General features: G+C 47.8%; 6 protein-coding genes across 6 annotated transcripts; 2 read left to right on the forward strand and 4 right to left on the reverse strand.

Moving 5' to 3' along the window:
- Nucleotides 1–2,125: 2,125 nt before the first annotated feature.
- FPRO_13442 (uncharacterized protein) lies at nt 2,126–3,680 on the reverse strand (the record flags this gene model as incomplete). The annotated part of the gene is made up of 6 exons (XM_031222894.1): nt 2,126–2,160; nt 2,211–2,338; nt 2,388–3,271; nt 3,322–3,437; nt 3,488–3,514; nt 3,602–3,680. 6 exons carry the CDS (start codon nt 3,678–3,680, stop codon nt 2,126–2,128), a joined length of 1,269 nt encoding a protein of 422 aa, XP_031088308.1.
- A 1,396-nt stretch (nt 3,681–5,076) lies between these two features.
- Nucleotides 5,077–6,720, forward strand: FPRO_13443 (uncharacterized protein; the record flags this gene model as incomplete). Its single annotated transcript, XM_031222895.1, has 2 exons — nt 5,077–6,546; nt 6,607–6,720. 2 exons carry the CDS (start codon nt 5,077–5,079, stop codon nt 6,718–6,720), a joined length of 1,584 nt encoding a protein of 527 aa, XP_031088309.1.
- A 409-nt stretch (nt 6,721–7,129) lies between these two features.
- On the reverse strand, nt 7,130–8,668 carry FPRO_13444 (uncharacterized protein; the record flags this gene model as incomplete). Its single annotated transcript, XM_031222896.1, has 1 exon — nt 7,130–8,668. One exon carries the CDS (start codon nt 8,666–8,668, stop codon nt 7,130–7,132), a length of 1,539 nt encoding a protein of 512 aa, XP_031088310.1.
- A 1,417-nt stretch (nt 8,669–10,085) lies between these two features.
- FPRO_13445 (uncharacterized protein) lies at nt 10,086–11,216 on the reverse strand (the record flags this gene model as incomplete). The annotated part of the gene is made up of 4 exons (XM_031222897.1): nt 10,086–10,293; nt 10,343–10,702; nt 10,752–11,108; nt 11,158–11,216. 4 exons carry the CDS (start codon nt 11,214–11,216, stop codon nt 10,086–10,088), a joined length of 984 nt encoding a protein of 327 aa, XP_031088311.1.
- A 464-nt stretch (nt 11,217–11,680) lies between these two features.
- FPRO_13446 (uncharacterized protein) lies at nt 11,681–12,574 on the forward strand (the record flags this gene model as incomplete). The annotated part of the gene is made up of 1 exon (XM_031222898.1): nt 11,681–12,574. One exon carries the CDS (start codon nt 11,681–11,683, stop codon nt 12,572–12,574), a length of 894 nt encoding a protein of 297 aa, XP_031088312.1.
- Nucleotides 12,575–12,833: 259 nt separating this feature from the next.
- On the reverse strand, nt 12,834–14,644 carry FPRO_13447 (putative carnitine transporter; the record flags this gene model as incomplete). The annotated part of the gene is made up of 4 exons (XM_031222899.1): nt 12,834–12,873; nt 12,925–13,074; nt 13,121–14,400; nt 14,474–14,644. 4 exons carry the CDS (start codon nt 14,642–14,644, stop codon nt 12,834–12,836), a joined length of 1,641 nt encoding a protein of 546 aa, XP_031088313.1.
- Nucleotides 14,645–14,771: the final 127 nt, after the last annotated feature.

Below are 14,771 nucleotides of genomic sequence, written 5' to 3' on the forward strand. Positions count from 1 at the left end.
AGAATAAGAGATAGTCAACATTAGAGACGCTGTCTCTCTGACACGATTTATTACGAAGTAGCTTGGCCTTAGGTGCTGGATCAGTTGTATATTCACTGAGCTCTAATCTAATATATGAACGACCATGGTAACCACGACGAACATCCCTTCATCATTTGGAAGCCCTTAGTCCTCTTACAGAGGTAGTGACACGATATCAGGCAACAATACTAGCAATCGCATCAATAACATCCTCCAACCCCTTATCGTCGTCCTCATTGCCATTACCATCATTGTCATTATCCTCGCCGTCATCTTCGTCCCGCTCCGCAACCCTCATAATGACGACCTCTCCACTTGAACGTGCTTACAATGTCTCTTAGCCTTCTTCCAGCACCTTTCACATAGCATTTTGTCCAAGCACTTCTTGCAGCGCCGTATCATCTAACCTTTTGTGAAGTCCTTCCCGCATACCGAGCAGCCACTCAACACCGAGGGCTTGTACTTCGGAAGTACTTTACTGGTGATGAGAGGCACTTGGGCTAATTTTGCTGGGCATGGGCAGGCTATGCAGAAGAAGGCGTTTGAACAACGGTATGCTGAGCGTAGTTAGACAATACCAAATCCACAGGCCGTGCATCGTGTTGAGGGTTACAGTCTCGACTCTTACAGTTCCTCTTTGAATGTGAGTCTGGGGCTACGCATGCTGCCTTAGAAGAGTGTTAATCAACGCGATGGCAGAAGCTGCATTGTCAAAATACTAGCCGGAGTAGTCTTTATCGTACACAAAAGAGGGATTCCTGCTTTGACGAGGGAATGCGATGGGGATGGTAAGACATGCCTCCGAATACAGTCGTTCCTTGGGAAGTTGACCATGAATCTTAAAAAGAAGTGGTCGGAGAAGCAATACGATATTTATACATGAAATTACCAACTGGCCCTTACTGGAGTATTGGGGTGTTGCGAATCGGGAAAACCGGTGACGTTTGATTGGATCAGGGTAGAACTGGCCTAAGGTGTTGAAGCTCCTCAACCAATCAGAGTTTCAGTCAATGAGTCTGGAAATATTCCGCACTGATTCTTCGCATCGGATCATATTGGAGTTGATGGGGTTTGAGGGAGCTTGACTGGATGAACCGTAAGTGCATCAATGCATTCAGCTCTTGATATAAAGCTCAACGGTAAAATCTCACTTTCACCGAATTCCTACCGTCAAACCTTTCAGCATCGATCTTTCTTTTCTTTCCTTACATCTCCGGTCGCTATCCAATGTGTGATGGTTCCTTTGAACCTTTATGCCCTTCGAAAATGGCATAAAAATGATGCTTTTGAAGCGCGAGTACAAACAGACTGGTGCATAATTCGTAGCGTCCCCAAACAGAACATAAAAAACTCATCAAGCAAATATGATCTACTAGAATATTAACCGCTATATTAACAGCAATATAAGAAGCTTGTATAAATGTCGACCTCGGCAAGTTTGCGACTCTATTAGAAGCTCCAAATTGCCGAGGGTTGCCTCTTATCCATTTACCTAACGTGGAATTCGTCGACGGGGATGCAGAGCAATGCAGAGCTGTCGCAGTGCGATGAAGGATTGCAACACCATTGACAGGGAAATGAGCCAATCGTATTATTTAGCTATAAATAAATAACGTTGATAATAGAGTTATAATACAAGGGCTTATCAAACATTTACAAGCTGCCAAGACCGTATCCTGGAACTCGATGATGAAACCGGCCAAGAACTTTCCTATTGGCTGAGCAAGCTATTGTCAATGCGCTCAGCATCAGAGGATCAATGCGCAACTCAAACATCAACAAGCGGAACTTCAGTATCCGGAGTGAGATAAAGATTCTATTCTTTCTGTCTATCATAGCAGCAGTACTTTCAGAGTCCCAGTATATCATCATAATCATTATGTACCGCTCGCAGTTGTTGATCCATGCACATCAATATATTCGTAAATTTTAAAACCATCCCAATGTTCGTTCCGTAATGAATGAGAGTCCGACGAACATCAACACCATTCTTTCCCCAGTATAGTACAAGTAAAAAAAGAGCCGTTATGAGGATAACATATCCTGAGTCGCGTCTTTTCCGTCGCGTGGTTTCATGTCTATTGTTTTCAAACACTTGTGAAGTCTAAGCGAAAGCACCGACAACAGACATTCCAAAGGCTTGGCAGAGTTAGCGAGAGCACGGACGATGAGATGGGGGAGAGACTTACCGCCGAGGCCGATCCAGCAGAGAGCGGCGATCTTGTCCTTCTTCTTCATGAGGTGCTGGGCTTCCTCGGAAAGGAAGTCCTCAACCAGTAGGTTGACCAGAGCAGCGTAGATGAGAAGACCAGAAGAGCTGGGAATTATTAGAGACGATTGAGAGGAGTGGTATGAGGGAAACTTACATGGAGTTGAAGACTCCAACCAAGATTAGACCGAGTGCACTCTCGGGGTCGTAAGAGTTTCGGCTAGCGATTCCGATGGCCTGGCCGATAGGTGCAGTGGAGCCGAAAGCTAGAACAAGAAGCCAAGGTCGGAAGCTTCCGCGGGGATAAGGCACAGCAGCGATACGAGCTCCGAGACCGAGACCCTCAAACATCTGATGGAACATGATAGCAGTGAGAAGGACAACGAGGCCGTCGGTTGTCATGGCGATTGTCATTCCAACGAAGACAGAGTGGAAGAGGATACCTCCCTCGAGCAAGGTGATGTTCATCGACATGCGCTTGTAGGTAGCCTGATCAATTGTCTGGCCCTCCTCGTCGAAGAAGGACTGGCTGACTTCGGGACTGGGCTTGTCATCGAGGACGGCTTGGTTGGAGTACTGAGTTTGCTTGATCATGTCCATCATCTCAGAGCGCTGTCGAATGTATTGCTCGTAGAAGACGACGAACCAAGCAGGCATGGAAGAGTTGCTGTCCTGCTCGTAAGAATAGGCATGGGGCTTGTTCTCCTTCTCGTACAGCTCACGAGCCATAGCCTTTTCGTAGTCAACATCGTCGTAGTCGTCAGAACCGTTGGAGTCGTTGCGGGTGTGAGTATGGTTGAAGTTGGCGGTCTCGGGAAATGGGCGCTGAGGTCGAGTAGGAGGAGGCTGGACGACGGTGACTGTAGTGCCGGTTGGGCCGCCGTGAGAGTGGCCGCCTGTCTTTGCGTTGAGGTAGAGCTCGACCATGAAGAGGAGGAACATGGCGGCCATCATGATGACACCGGGCATGGCCGGGTAGATTTCGGTGAAGAGGTCGGGGAGACAAGGATCAGTGAGACTGCCGAATGCTGTAGGGAGAAGCTGTTGATAATTGTTAGGTGGATTTCAACCAGTTGCTCGTGGGTACTAACATGAACGAAAGCAGTAGCAATCAAAACTCCAGTACCGAAATGCTTGCAAGCAAAGAAGATCTTGGGAGGCATCTTGAGCCACTTTATCCTCTTCGCAGCGACGGGGAAACCAGCGCCTGAGAACCATTAGCAATTGACATATAATATCAGGAAATAATTGACCTACCGAAAGCAGAAACAGCAAATACAGCGACTGTCGAATTGTTAGATTGCCAAGCAAACACTTCGCTTATCACGGTGGAGTAGTCCACGACAAGCTTTCAGCGCGTGGAGCACTTACAAAGACCTCCGACATGCAAGCCAAGAGGATAATCCTCACTCGTCCCGGCTCCACCACATTGAGGCTTTGCAGAATCCATATTGAATAGAGAGTGGAAGAAAGAATCGTTTCGTAAGGATCGTATCAAGTTGTATTACCAAGAAGAAGAGAAACCAGTTCCCGTTCGAATCGAAATAAAAACAAGACTAGAAACAAACCAAGGAAGAATAGAAACAAAATTCCAAGGAAAGAGAGAAGAACTGAATCAACACAAGGAAACGTACAAAGGAAATGTATGTCGCCCAGGTACCAGCCTAGAACAAAGAGTGCAGGATAACGAAAGAAAGAAAACCTCAGCTTGGCGGGATCTGAGTTCATCTTATAGTCTTCTTGGCGACGTTATAATAAACTATTTTAAGTTGATAAGATACAAGTTGAGGCGACTTTTGATGCGAAACGAGCATCGTGTCACGGCACAGTTTCAAGCGTCACTGTTTCACTCAGCTACGGTACTTTTTTTTTCTACCCTCTGTTGCTCCCCCCATGTCTGGGCGGGAATACCATGGGGCCGAGACCGTTTTGGTATGGCGTGGCGTCGCGGAGATCTGCGGCTACAGTTAAGCATGTTACGGGAGCAGGGCAGATCTGGTGTCGCAGGTTGGAAATTCTACGACGTCGTATTGCAAATATACCCACCGCAGGGGGCGGAACCTCTAGTTTCCGGCGGTCCCTTATTTCTTGGCCGTCTCAGTGTCTGTGATGATCATCTGGGGAACGCGTCGTTTATACTGAGATATCGGCACTTGTTCTTCTTTTCTGACCAAAACCCCACTGGCAATAGTGTATCATGACCTGGGTTATAATGGACTTATCGTTCTTGGCAGTGTGTCACTGCCAACGCGTCCCTTTCCCCCCGCAGACTGAAGCTCTCTTGGCCATCTGGAAATAGAGGAGAGAAAGCTTGGTATTCCAATTAAAGAACATGTTGGTTTCTACCAACGTCTTATCTGATAGACGAGCTTGGGGCAGACGCTGATTGATCTGATAAGTTTCTATACTCCAGCCTTTTAAGTTTGACTAGGCTGCGCTCAGATTCTTGGCGCGTTACTAAGCGGAAAAGACTCGATTCTCGAGGCCCTTTTGCTGAGGGGAGATTACTCGCTTATCAACTGTATCAGATAACGTCTGCTGAGAAGATCCATTGTATCAATTGACTTGCAGAGTCGTATACAGAGAGAGATTGCGACTCTGTAATGACTCGGTCTGGTTTCGGCTTGTACCGTCGGGGAGCACGGGTCTCCTCGTTCACGATCCACAGTTTCTCGTTCACGATGGGTCCTAGAGTGACCCTAGCCAGATGAGCAAATCACCGAATCTAGAGCAAATGCCGTATAGCTTCAGTAAATTTGAGTCTATATAATCTCAAATACGAGGAAATCTGTTAACAATTTCCTCTGGTCTTCACATTCTTTCATTGTTCTGTAATGACTGCAAACATGGCCACTTTCGTTGAAACAATCAACATCTTGAGATTCGAGATCATCCCTCGGCTATCCATTCGCGATCAACTCCATCTTTGTCAAACAAGCAAAGATCTCCACACCGCAACTGTTTCAGTTCTCTACCGCGACATCACCATAACGCACGACGTCGAAGCGCCAGATTCCCCGCCACCTGAGCCCAAAGAGTTGAGACGGCTGGAGAGAATACGCGCGGCTCGCAGAAGGCGACTACCCTGGGGCGTTGGCTTTCTTTTTGCGATATTGAGTCGACCCGCGCTGAGGAGTCATGTTAAAAGCTTGAGATTTCGGATTGAGAATTATGTTCATGACGAGCATTTTCGTGACACTGGGAAATTGAAGCCTTTGAATTTTCACCCGGTGGAGAATGAGGAGGCTCGGCAAATAATTATTGATGGGATTGATGAACTGAGCTTTTCTGAAATGGAAAAGCTGAATGGGGCGTTTGCGGATCGCGACTTTGATCTTATCTTATCGCTCATCATCGCTGCATGTACCGAAGTCCAGAGTCTCACAATCGACCTTGGATACTTTCTATACAGCCACAAATGGCTCCTCGAGCTATTCAAGAATTCACTTTCACCGCAAAACAAATCAAACAATCTGCAGAACATTACGTACTTCGAAGTCGCCAATCCGCGAGGCTGGTTAGGTTACCAGCAACTTCCAAGAGGAATCCACCCATTATCATTCTATCTCCCAAACGCAAGAACTCTCTCACTCGAAAGTTTCGCCAGTCATCGCAAAGGGGAGAACAGCAAACTGGCAGACACGGATCCTTTCTGGCCTCTGCCCTCTGCACCGCATGCTGCCTTTCTCACTACGCTTCATCTGGATCACTGCTCGTCAAACACCCATAACCTCACGGCAATGCTTGCGCAGACGCCCAATCTCAAGACTTTGTACTATGCTTGTTATCTTCCCGCTTTTGAATGCGACTTTGACGTTAATGAGCTGAGGAGAGGGCTGGAGCATGTTCGCCATTCCTTGACCAAATTAACGCTCAACCTGACTATTATGGAAAGAGGGCTTATTGATTTCTCTGATCGTGAGTGGCCGCTAACTCACGGCCGCATTGACGATCTTGGAGAGTTTCTGTCACTGACGGATCTTGAAATTCCTCTCACCTTTCTTCATGGCCATGCAGCCCCAGGGCATTGGCAACCATTGGCCGATCTCCTACCACCCAATCTCGTCTCTCTTACCCTCAAAGACGAACTAATGAAAGAGTATCCTACCTTCAAAGATCTCTACACCAAAAGAGCAATCCGAGATATGATGCGGACGTTCCTCAGCTACGGCTCCAGATCATCTACCCTCAGTCTACGCCATGTCTACTTTTATCGCTACCCCGCCATCTGGGACTATGAAGACCTCTCCAAGGGCCCTGAGAAGGAATACTATAACGATTGGAAGCCAATGGATGACGATTACGGCAGTCGATGGGTTCTTGCGGAGAGATCACTTGGTGGAAACAAAATCGGCTTGATGATCTGATCTGTGGAGAATGAAGGTGTTGTTTTGCAGAAGGGGTTTCGGGGGTTTGTTTCACCCGCTTTCGCTAGATTTCTGAAACACGATGGGTTGCAGAAGGGCAAAACAAAAGGACCCCGATTTTGAGACGGCAATTAAGTAATTGTTTGTAGATGGGAATGAGGTGCGGAATTTCACATGGGTTGATTGATTGCCGAGCATAGTATATTTATAGAAATTGATCACGCGACAGCGTGAGTTCTCTACTAAAGGAATCGTAAGTGCCATTCAATGCAACTGCGGCCACGATTTTGTTAATTTATTAGCATGTTATTTGCCTATCATACTTACGATAAAACATTCCTAAATTTGGTGGCCCATGCGGCATATGCTTCAAGCTGGGGTACAGCTACACCATCTCATCTCGCGTTTATTCGCCATGGAGAGACCTCTGTTTATGCATTCTGTTGAAGAAGTTTTTATTCATTCTTATTTATCATCAAGTCATCTAAACAGGCCGTAATACTAAAGTTGATTTCGTAGCTTGGTTCCAGACCTAAAGCTCATAAGTCGTCAAGACGGCCGCATGGTCAGAGAACCACTCATTATCCTTATGGTTAGGCTCAGGCTTAGGCTCACCAACGACCACGGTATGAGAGTCAGTGACCTTGAGACCCTTGCCCTTGTGAAGAATAAAGTCAATTCGGTCAAGTGGCTCGGGCTTTCGGTAGCCACCGTTCCAGATGTAGATGGGAGACCAGGTAATGCCCTGCTCCTTGACGGGATCAGGATGAGCAACACGGAATGAGTCGATGAGACCCTTCTCCTTGGGGAGAATGGAGGTAGGCCATTGGATGTTGGAGTATCCGCAGTTCTTCTCCTTCAAGCCATCGACATAGTCGAGATGAGAGGGGGCATTGAAGTCACCGACGAAGAAGACAGGGATTTCGTCAGCGTTGTCAAGCTGGCTCTTCATTCCCTCAAGGGTAGCCTTCATTTGGGGAGTGCGACCCGACTGGGCTTCTCGCTGAATGATCTTGTCGACAGGCAGGTGATCATAGCATGTGTCGTAAGGTCCATAGGGAGTATAGCCCAGATGAGCAACGAAGAAGTTGATCTGCTGGTTCTTGCCGTCGAGAGCAATCTTGACACCACCGGAGCGAGCAGGGCCACTGATGACGCCGTAGTCCTCGACGATAGGATACTTGCTGAGAACACCGACATCACCGCCGCTGGACCAGTGATACCAGCCCAGAGCATCAGCGAGACGAGGAACATGGCGACCCTGCTGGTCTTCCTGAATACCCACGACGTCGGCGCCGGAAGAGGCAAGGAACTTGACCTGCTTGTCGTGGTAACTGGTAACTCTAGTACCGCCGTTCCACATGTTGAGAGTGAGGACCTTGAGCTCGCTTAGCAGAGCCTTGCCGGAGCCAGCGACGTTGATGGTGAAGACACCGGAGGAGGCGGAATCCCTTCCAGTGGCGCGAACGGTGAATACGGCTTTATCAGCGCTTGAAGTAGGCGTTCCAGAGATGACACCATCAGCGCTGATCTTGATCCAGTCAACATTAGAGCCCTCGCCGGAGAATTTCATAGTGCCGCCTCCACCGCGGACAAGACCTCTGATGCTATGCGAATAACCATCACCAACACGAGCATTAGGGAGAGAAATGTCAGAAACAATAAACTTCACATCGCCATCAAGCTCACGACCCTTGATGATCTGAAGAGGTGGAGCAAGCCATGTATAACCGCCATTCGCCAGAAAGAAAGCCGTGTAGTTACCAGGCTCAAGGCTTCCAAAGTCAAGCTGCACATCGCCCTTGTCATGAGGCGCCCATTTCCACTTGATGGAATTAGACGAGCCCTTCTTCTGGTCCACGGGCCCGCCGCCAGCGCTGTAGTACAGGCCAATCCAGTTGGCGAGGTTGGGGGTTGAAGTCTGGTACTCAAATGTCCATAATGGCTTGTCGGTGTTGAGGGATAAAGAGCCCGATGCATCCGCTGGAGCTGCGGACTCTTGGGCTAGGACTGATGGGCAGAGCAGCCACAGGGCGGAAGCCACTGCGATGAGGGGGGATTGGAATCTCATGATCAAAGGATGGCCGTTGAAAATTCTCTCGTGGAAATGGCGGGAAAAAGAAGTCAAGCTCGCTTACGCACGCGGCACAGCACTAGTAGATAAGAAGACAAAGCGGCGTTATCCTCACGGGCAGAGACAAGAAAAAGCAGGGTATTCACAAAGGGCTTTATATGGGAAAATATTCATAACAATAGCAAATGGCGAAATATTGATATCGACGCATGCATGGAGTGGGAAAAGAGAGGAATGACCATGCCAAGTTTCGAAACGAGCCAATGCTTGGTTCCCCTCAAGCCACGCAGTCGAATGACGTGTGAGCAGTCCGTGTTGGTGCTAGGTCGATCGGCATCGGAGATCTCCACTTGCGGAGACGAGCCACTTTTCTTTCCGTGCGAGGGTCTAAGGGTCCGCCCTCCGAGAGTCACTAGATCCCTATCGTCCGACATCGTGACTCGGCAAGTGGCATCACGAGAGCTTTTCATTGGGCTGATGATCAGTGGACAATAGCCTTATCAGATCTGCCGGCCGCCCACTCTAGTTGTAACCCAAAAATTAAGTCTATCCAGTAATACTCCGGGGCTAGGGAACTTTTTGAGATGGGGAGGTCTCACAGCGTTTCGTTGTGGCTAGAAATGATAACGGTTTTTGCCGCTGGCTTGGCTTTTTCGGAGGTGAGACAGTGAGAGATATGTTAGATGGGGCACAAGACATCAGGCGGGGGGTTTTATTGGACCTCGCAATAGTTGCAGTGGTGAATGTTACCCAAGAAGGCACATTTGATAGGCTGATACAGTGGTCGCGGGGTCGGATGCGATAATCTCTATCTATTTGGAGGGGGTTGGTAGAATCTGCAGTGTTCTGTTACCCAGAATGCTTTTACCTCGAACCATGGATGTCTGCATTTGATCGGAACAAAAGGACCCAGCTGTTGAGATAACGATTGCATAAATCAGGTGGCGAAGTATGATATTTTCAAAACGGTCTTTTGCATCCTGGCCATCACTGGAATTGACTGACTTTACTCGGTATGTCGCGGGTTGATGGCGAGTGAGCTACGATTATGACCTTAGGAACGCATCTCATGAACGAGTTCCCAAAGCCTGAGACCAGATGGATGTAGTCATATTAAAGTTTTGATCAAGTTGATCGTCGAATACTCCCGGATAATCGATCTAAGTTGGCATGCAAACGTTATGGCTGAGCGACGTATGCACCCACCATTCTCTGCGGCTTGCACGGAACTGACTTTGTCAAACCACCTGTAGGGAATATTGGAGGATGCATCTCTCCACGAGAGGATCAGTTGCAGACCGCGCTGGGTAATGTAGTAGGATACTTCTGGAAGGCATTTGAAATATTCTATAGAAATATCAAATACATAAGAGGCGACATGGCATTGGGCTTGGTTACTATCCTGATCACTGCTCTAAGCTAACCAAGCATCTCTCACAAAGGCAAGTGCCTCATCAGCAAAAGACTCCCATCTCTTCTCATCAAATTCAAAGCCATGATCCTCGCCTGCAACGGGATCGTATCGCACAACGGTCTCTGGTAGCCTCTCAGCCACGAGATCAACAAATTTCTGAGAGCCTCGGATGGGCACTGTCGAGTCATCATCTCCATGCATGATCCACCTACATTGGTTAGTTTACCATTACTTCCATATAGTTCAGGGTGACTTACATATGCTTGGGCAATATCGCACCAGTTGCAACTCTCTCAAGAGGGTGGAACTCCGTCTTGTCAAGACCCTTGTTGTCAAGCATGTGAGATGAGAAAACTCCCCGCTGGCAAGCTGCGACTGCGAAGGGGGTCCTTTCGAAACCAGCTCTCGACTCAGGATCTTTCCGCGTCTTTTCGATCCAAGCTAGAGTATCTTCCATGGATGGGATTTCTTCTAGCGGCATACGTAAAACGGTTGGTTCGTCGGGGAGTGCACCTTTAAGATACAGTCTGTCTTTGGTGTCCAACAGCGGGTAAACGACAGCAAGGGAGTGAAAGTCGTCGGGATGAGAGAGGGCAAGTTGAGTAGAGCAGTATCCACTGACAAGAGTGTTAGCAGCACAACTTGCTTTTTGGTGAGTTAACTTACCCCGCTGATCCGCCAGCAAGAAGGACATGCGAAAAGTCAACAGAGTGACCAGGAGCCTTCTCCTTCAAGATAGCAGGCAACTTATTCTTGGTCCACTGCCAGCCATCTTCGACATCCTCAAGTACATCATCCAGACCATTCGCAGAAGGCAAAAGTCTGTAGTCGGGGGAGACGATGATGGCGGAGTTTTGGAGCGCAAGCTTATCAACCCACTTAGGGAAGAAAGGACCGAACAGGCCACTCCCCATGACCAGAAAACCACCATGTATATGATAGATGATTGGGTGATGACCTGGCTTGAGGTTCTTGGGGATCAGAATAGCTGTTTTGATATCATGAGATGAGACGGTTTTGAATCTTGGCGATGTCAGCTATTGATCAGTGCGTCTGATGATTGAAGACTTACGTCTCTTCAATGACATTGTAAGACTCAAAGACTGAGTCGTCGTTCCAAGGGATAGACATGATGCTTGACAGTATCGTAGTCTGGGTTTGAGTTTAGTATAGAAGCAGAGGACTGGTTGGAAACTTGAAATTTAGCGAGTTGGTGTGTTTCCATTCTGTGAGACATGATTCGGATATATATAGTTCGCCCAAACTGACTTTGACTTTAACATTTCGAAGCGGAACATTGTGTCCCTTGTGAGTAAGGTCTTACGACTTTCGTTGTCATCCACTTGCATAGCTCGTTAGTTATGTGAGCTCCGTTGTCTCACCAATTCAATTAATAAGGCGGAAGCTGATGCTCCGTCTCTAGTCATCATGCTCCACTTTTAACGGAAGACATCCATCCGCTCCTTGACATTCCTTGAACAGCCAGCAAGAGCAGACATCAAGCAAAGATAAAAAGGAATAACGTATCTTTAAAATTTCAACCAAACCTCAAACACGAATAGTCTTTCAATAATCAACACAATCTTCATTTCAAGATGCATCTCTCCTCTCATACCTGGATGCGGCCCGAGCCTCTTGAGCAGACCCTTCAAAGGCTCGTCCGTCTCGGGTACACCAGCATTGAACTAGCCGGCGAACCCGATCAATTCCCCATTGCCCCAACCCGCGAGCTTCTTCAAAAACACAACATAAAATGCTGGGGAACCGTCACAGTCATGCACGGCAAGCGAAACCTCCTCGCCTCTGACCCTCAACAGCGACGAGATACGATCGAGTACATGAAGCAAGTCGTCAACATGTCCGCTCAACTCGGCGGCCAGATCACCACTGTCGTTCCTGGAACTGTTGGAACTATTATTCCTTCTTCTACTCCGGAAAATGAATGGAAGTGGGCTGTAGAGGGCCTTCGTGAAGTTGCGGCTTTTGCGCAGGAGAAGGGTATCAAGATTGGTCTTGAACCGTTGAATAGGTTTGAGACTTACTTTCTCAATCGCTCAAACCAAGCTCTTGCTCTCGCCGATGAGGTTGGATATGGCGTTGGGATTGCCTTTGATCCATTTCATCTCGCACTCGAGGAGAAGGACCTTATTGCAGCTATCCACGCATGCAAGTCGCGTATTGTTGATTTTCATGTGGGCGATAATAACCGACTCGCACCAGGAGATGGATCTTTCGACTGGCCCAGAATCATGGAGGCTCTCGATGAAGCTGGGTATGATGGTGGTTTGGCCGTTGAGTTTATGCCAGCTATTGATCGAACACCTGTTGGGGATTATGGTAAGGCTCAGTTGGAGACGGGAGAGGTGGATGTTACGCCTGACCAACTGCAGTTTATTATCGATCACGGGTCAGGGTTGTTGTCTGAGACTTATTACACCGAACTTTTAGGGAGATCTGCTGAGACGTTGGCACCATATGTTCAGAAATAGACCAATGGATCTGGAAGAAACAGATCAGACATTCATGGAGAATATTCTTCTTCTAATGCGCGCTTTGAAGAAATGATAGCTTTGCGACCGAACTTGGGTATCATCGTATGCTAGTTGCCCTTTTATCTAACCGCCCGAGATGCCGTCTAGTAATTTTTCTTGTAGATATACAGAAATGTTGAATCGTGTCGTCAAACCCTGCCGTTGTATTCACCGATCTCAGCTTCCTATCCTTGATGTTCTTGTGTGACAGTGTGCTTTAACCGAATAAAAAATGCAAAACCTTCTCAAACCAATTTCTGTGAGTTTATTAGCATTTTATCGTTCTTCAAAGAGGCAGATATACGTACGCTGGTGGTTTAGACACATAATTTCTCTCGTACTCTTCAATTGGGGCCAAGTTATGCCGTAAATCGATTTCAGTTGGCTTAACAATCTTTGTTTTGTGCGCAATCTTCCATCCGACATAAAATACTGGGAATAGTCCAACTGATGTGTATCTGTGGCTGTTAGCTGTATCCTCATCATATCTACAAAGATACTTACGAGAACAAGAAGCTTGGAATATCCCACATTCCTGGCAGGAAAACAGTATATCCTCCAACAAATACCATGATGAAGGTTGCAACTAAGCCCACGTACGCAGCATATGGCATGAACCACGCGCGATAAGGCAAGGTCGAGCGGTCGAATCCCTGCACCTTTGTTGCACGATAAAAACAAAGGTATGTGAGACAAATGACGGAAAAGTTGATCAGCTGAGAGGCTGTGACCAAAGAGACGAACCAGCTCAGTACAACAGCTGAGCTATTCGAAAGCTGAAGGAAAGATAGCAGAGCGATGAGTAGAACAACAAGGACACAGTAGATAGGAACACCAGTCTTAGTGCAGATTTTCAGAAACCTCGGTGCTTTTCCTTCAAGCGCAAGGCCGTACAAAGATCTCGTCGCACAAAACACATAGGAGTTGCCGGCGGAAAACGCCGACACCAGAATCATGGCGTTGACGATATGCGGCAGAACCCGGATCCCAAGACGGTCCATGGCGATAACATATGGCGAAGCAGCGGCTCCGGACTTGCCGTCCCTGAAAGCAGCAATCATGTTTGGGTCATCGTAAGGCACGAGAATGCCCACGCAGAGGGATCCAAGCACGAAGAAGAAGGTCAGCCGGTAAAACACCGTCTTGAAAGCCCGGGGCAGAATCTTGCGTGGGTTTTCGGCTTCTCCAGCTGCCATGGCGACATAATCGGGACCAGCGATGGAGAAGGCTGCTTGGATAAGACAAGCCAGAAAGCCGACGAATTTACCCAACGCACCGTCGTAATAAAGTTCCGCGAATGCGCCAGGAGATTTCCAGTAGGTAAATCCGAACGCATCTTTCTGCGGATTCCCACCAACCATGACGATAAACGTAAAGAAGATGAGGCCAACGATCAAAATGACTTTTCCAATAGCAGCCCAGAACTCGGTCTCGCCAAAATACTGGATCGCCATGAGATTGATGAGTGCATACAGCACAATAATCACAGCAATAGTAGCGCCAACGGGAATTGCATCGGTCCAGAATTGAAGAATGAAATGGCAAGCTGTGACTTCGAAGGGTACAAGCGCAGCTTCGAAGATGAAGAAATTCCAGCCGGAAGCAAACCCGAGAGCTTCGTCGACGTAGATGCCGGCAAATCGGACGAACGGAGACGAAATCGGCGTGTAAGAGACCATTTCGGCGATGCACATTGTGATTGTGAGGACGATTAGACACCAGAAGGAGAAGGCGATGAAAAGACTTCCTGGACCGCCTTGCATTAGACCTTTGCCGATTTGGACCTGAGAATGAGGTTAGCCTTGGATCAATTGTTCCGTTGAGGCTCCAGTCGTAGAGTTGAAGACAACTACATACGAAAAGAACTGTGCCAATGGTTCCTCCAATTCCAATAAGCTGGATATGCCGACCCTTGAGCCTTCTATGCGTTTCATCGCCATAGACAGTCTGGACTCCAAGCTGATCCTCAGTGGTGAGCTGAGGCGCCTCGGATTTAGACTCCTTTTCGGGATCGGGAATAGCAGCCATCTCAGCTGATGTCGCGTGCTCACAGTAAATGCAGCCAAATTGAGAAATGATACTTTTCAGAGAACCTGGTTAAAAAGGATAAATTAGGATTAAAAAAATACCGCAGCCGAGGTTTTTTATTTCGCTG

This window comes from Fusarium proliferatum, assembly GCF_900067095.1.
Source record: "Fusarium proliferatum ET1 genome assembly, contig: FPRO_scaffold012, whole genome shotgun sequence".
NCBI lineage: Eukaryota > Fungi > Ascomycota > Sordariomycetes > Hypocreales > Nectriaceae > Fusarium > Fusarium proliferatum.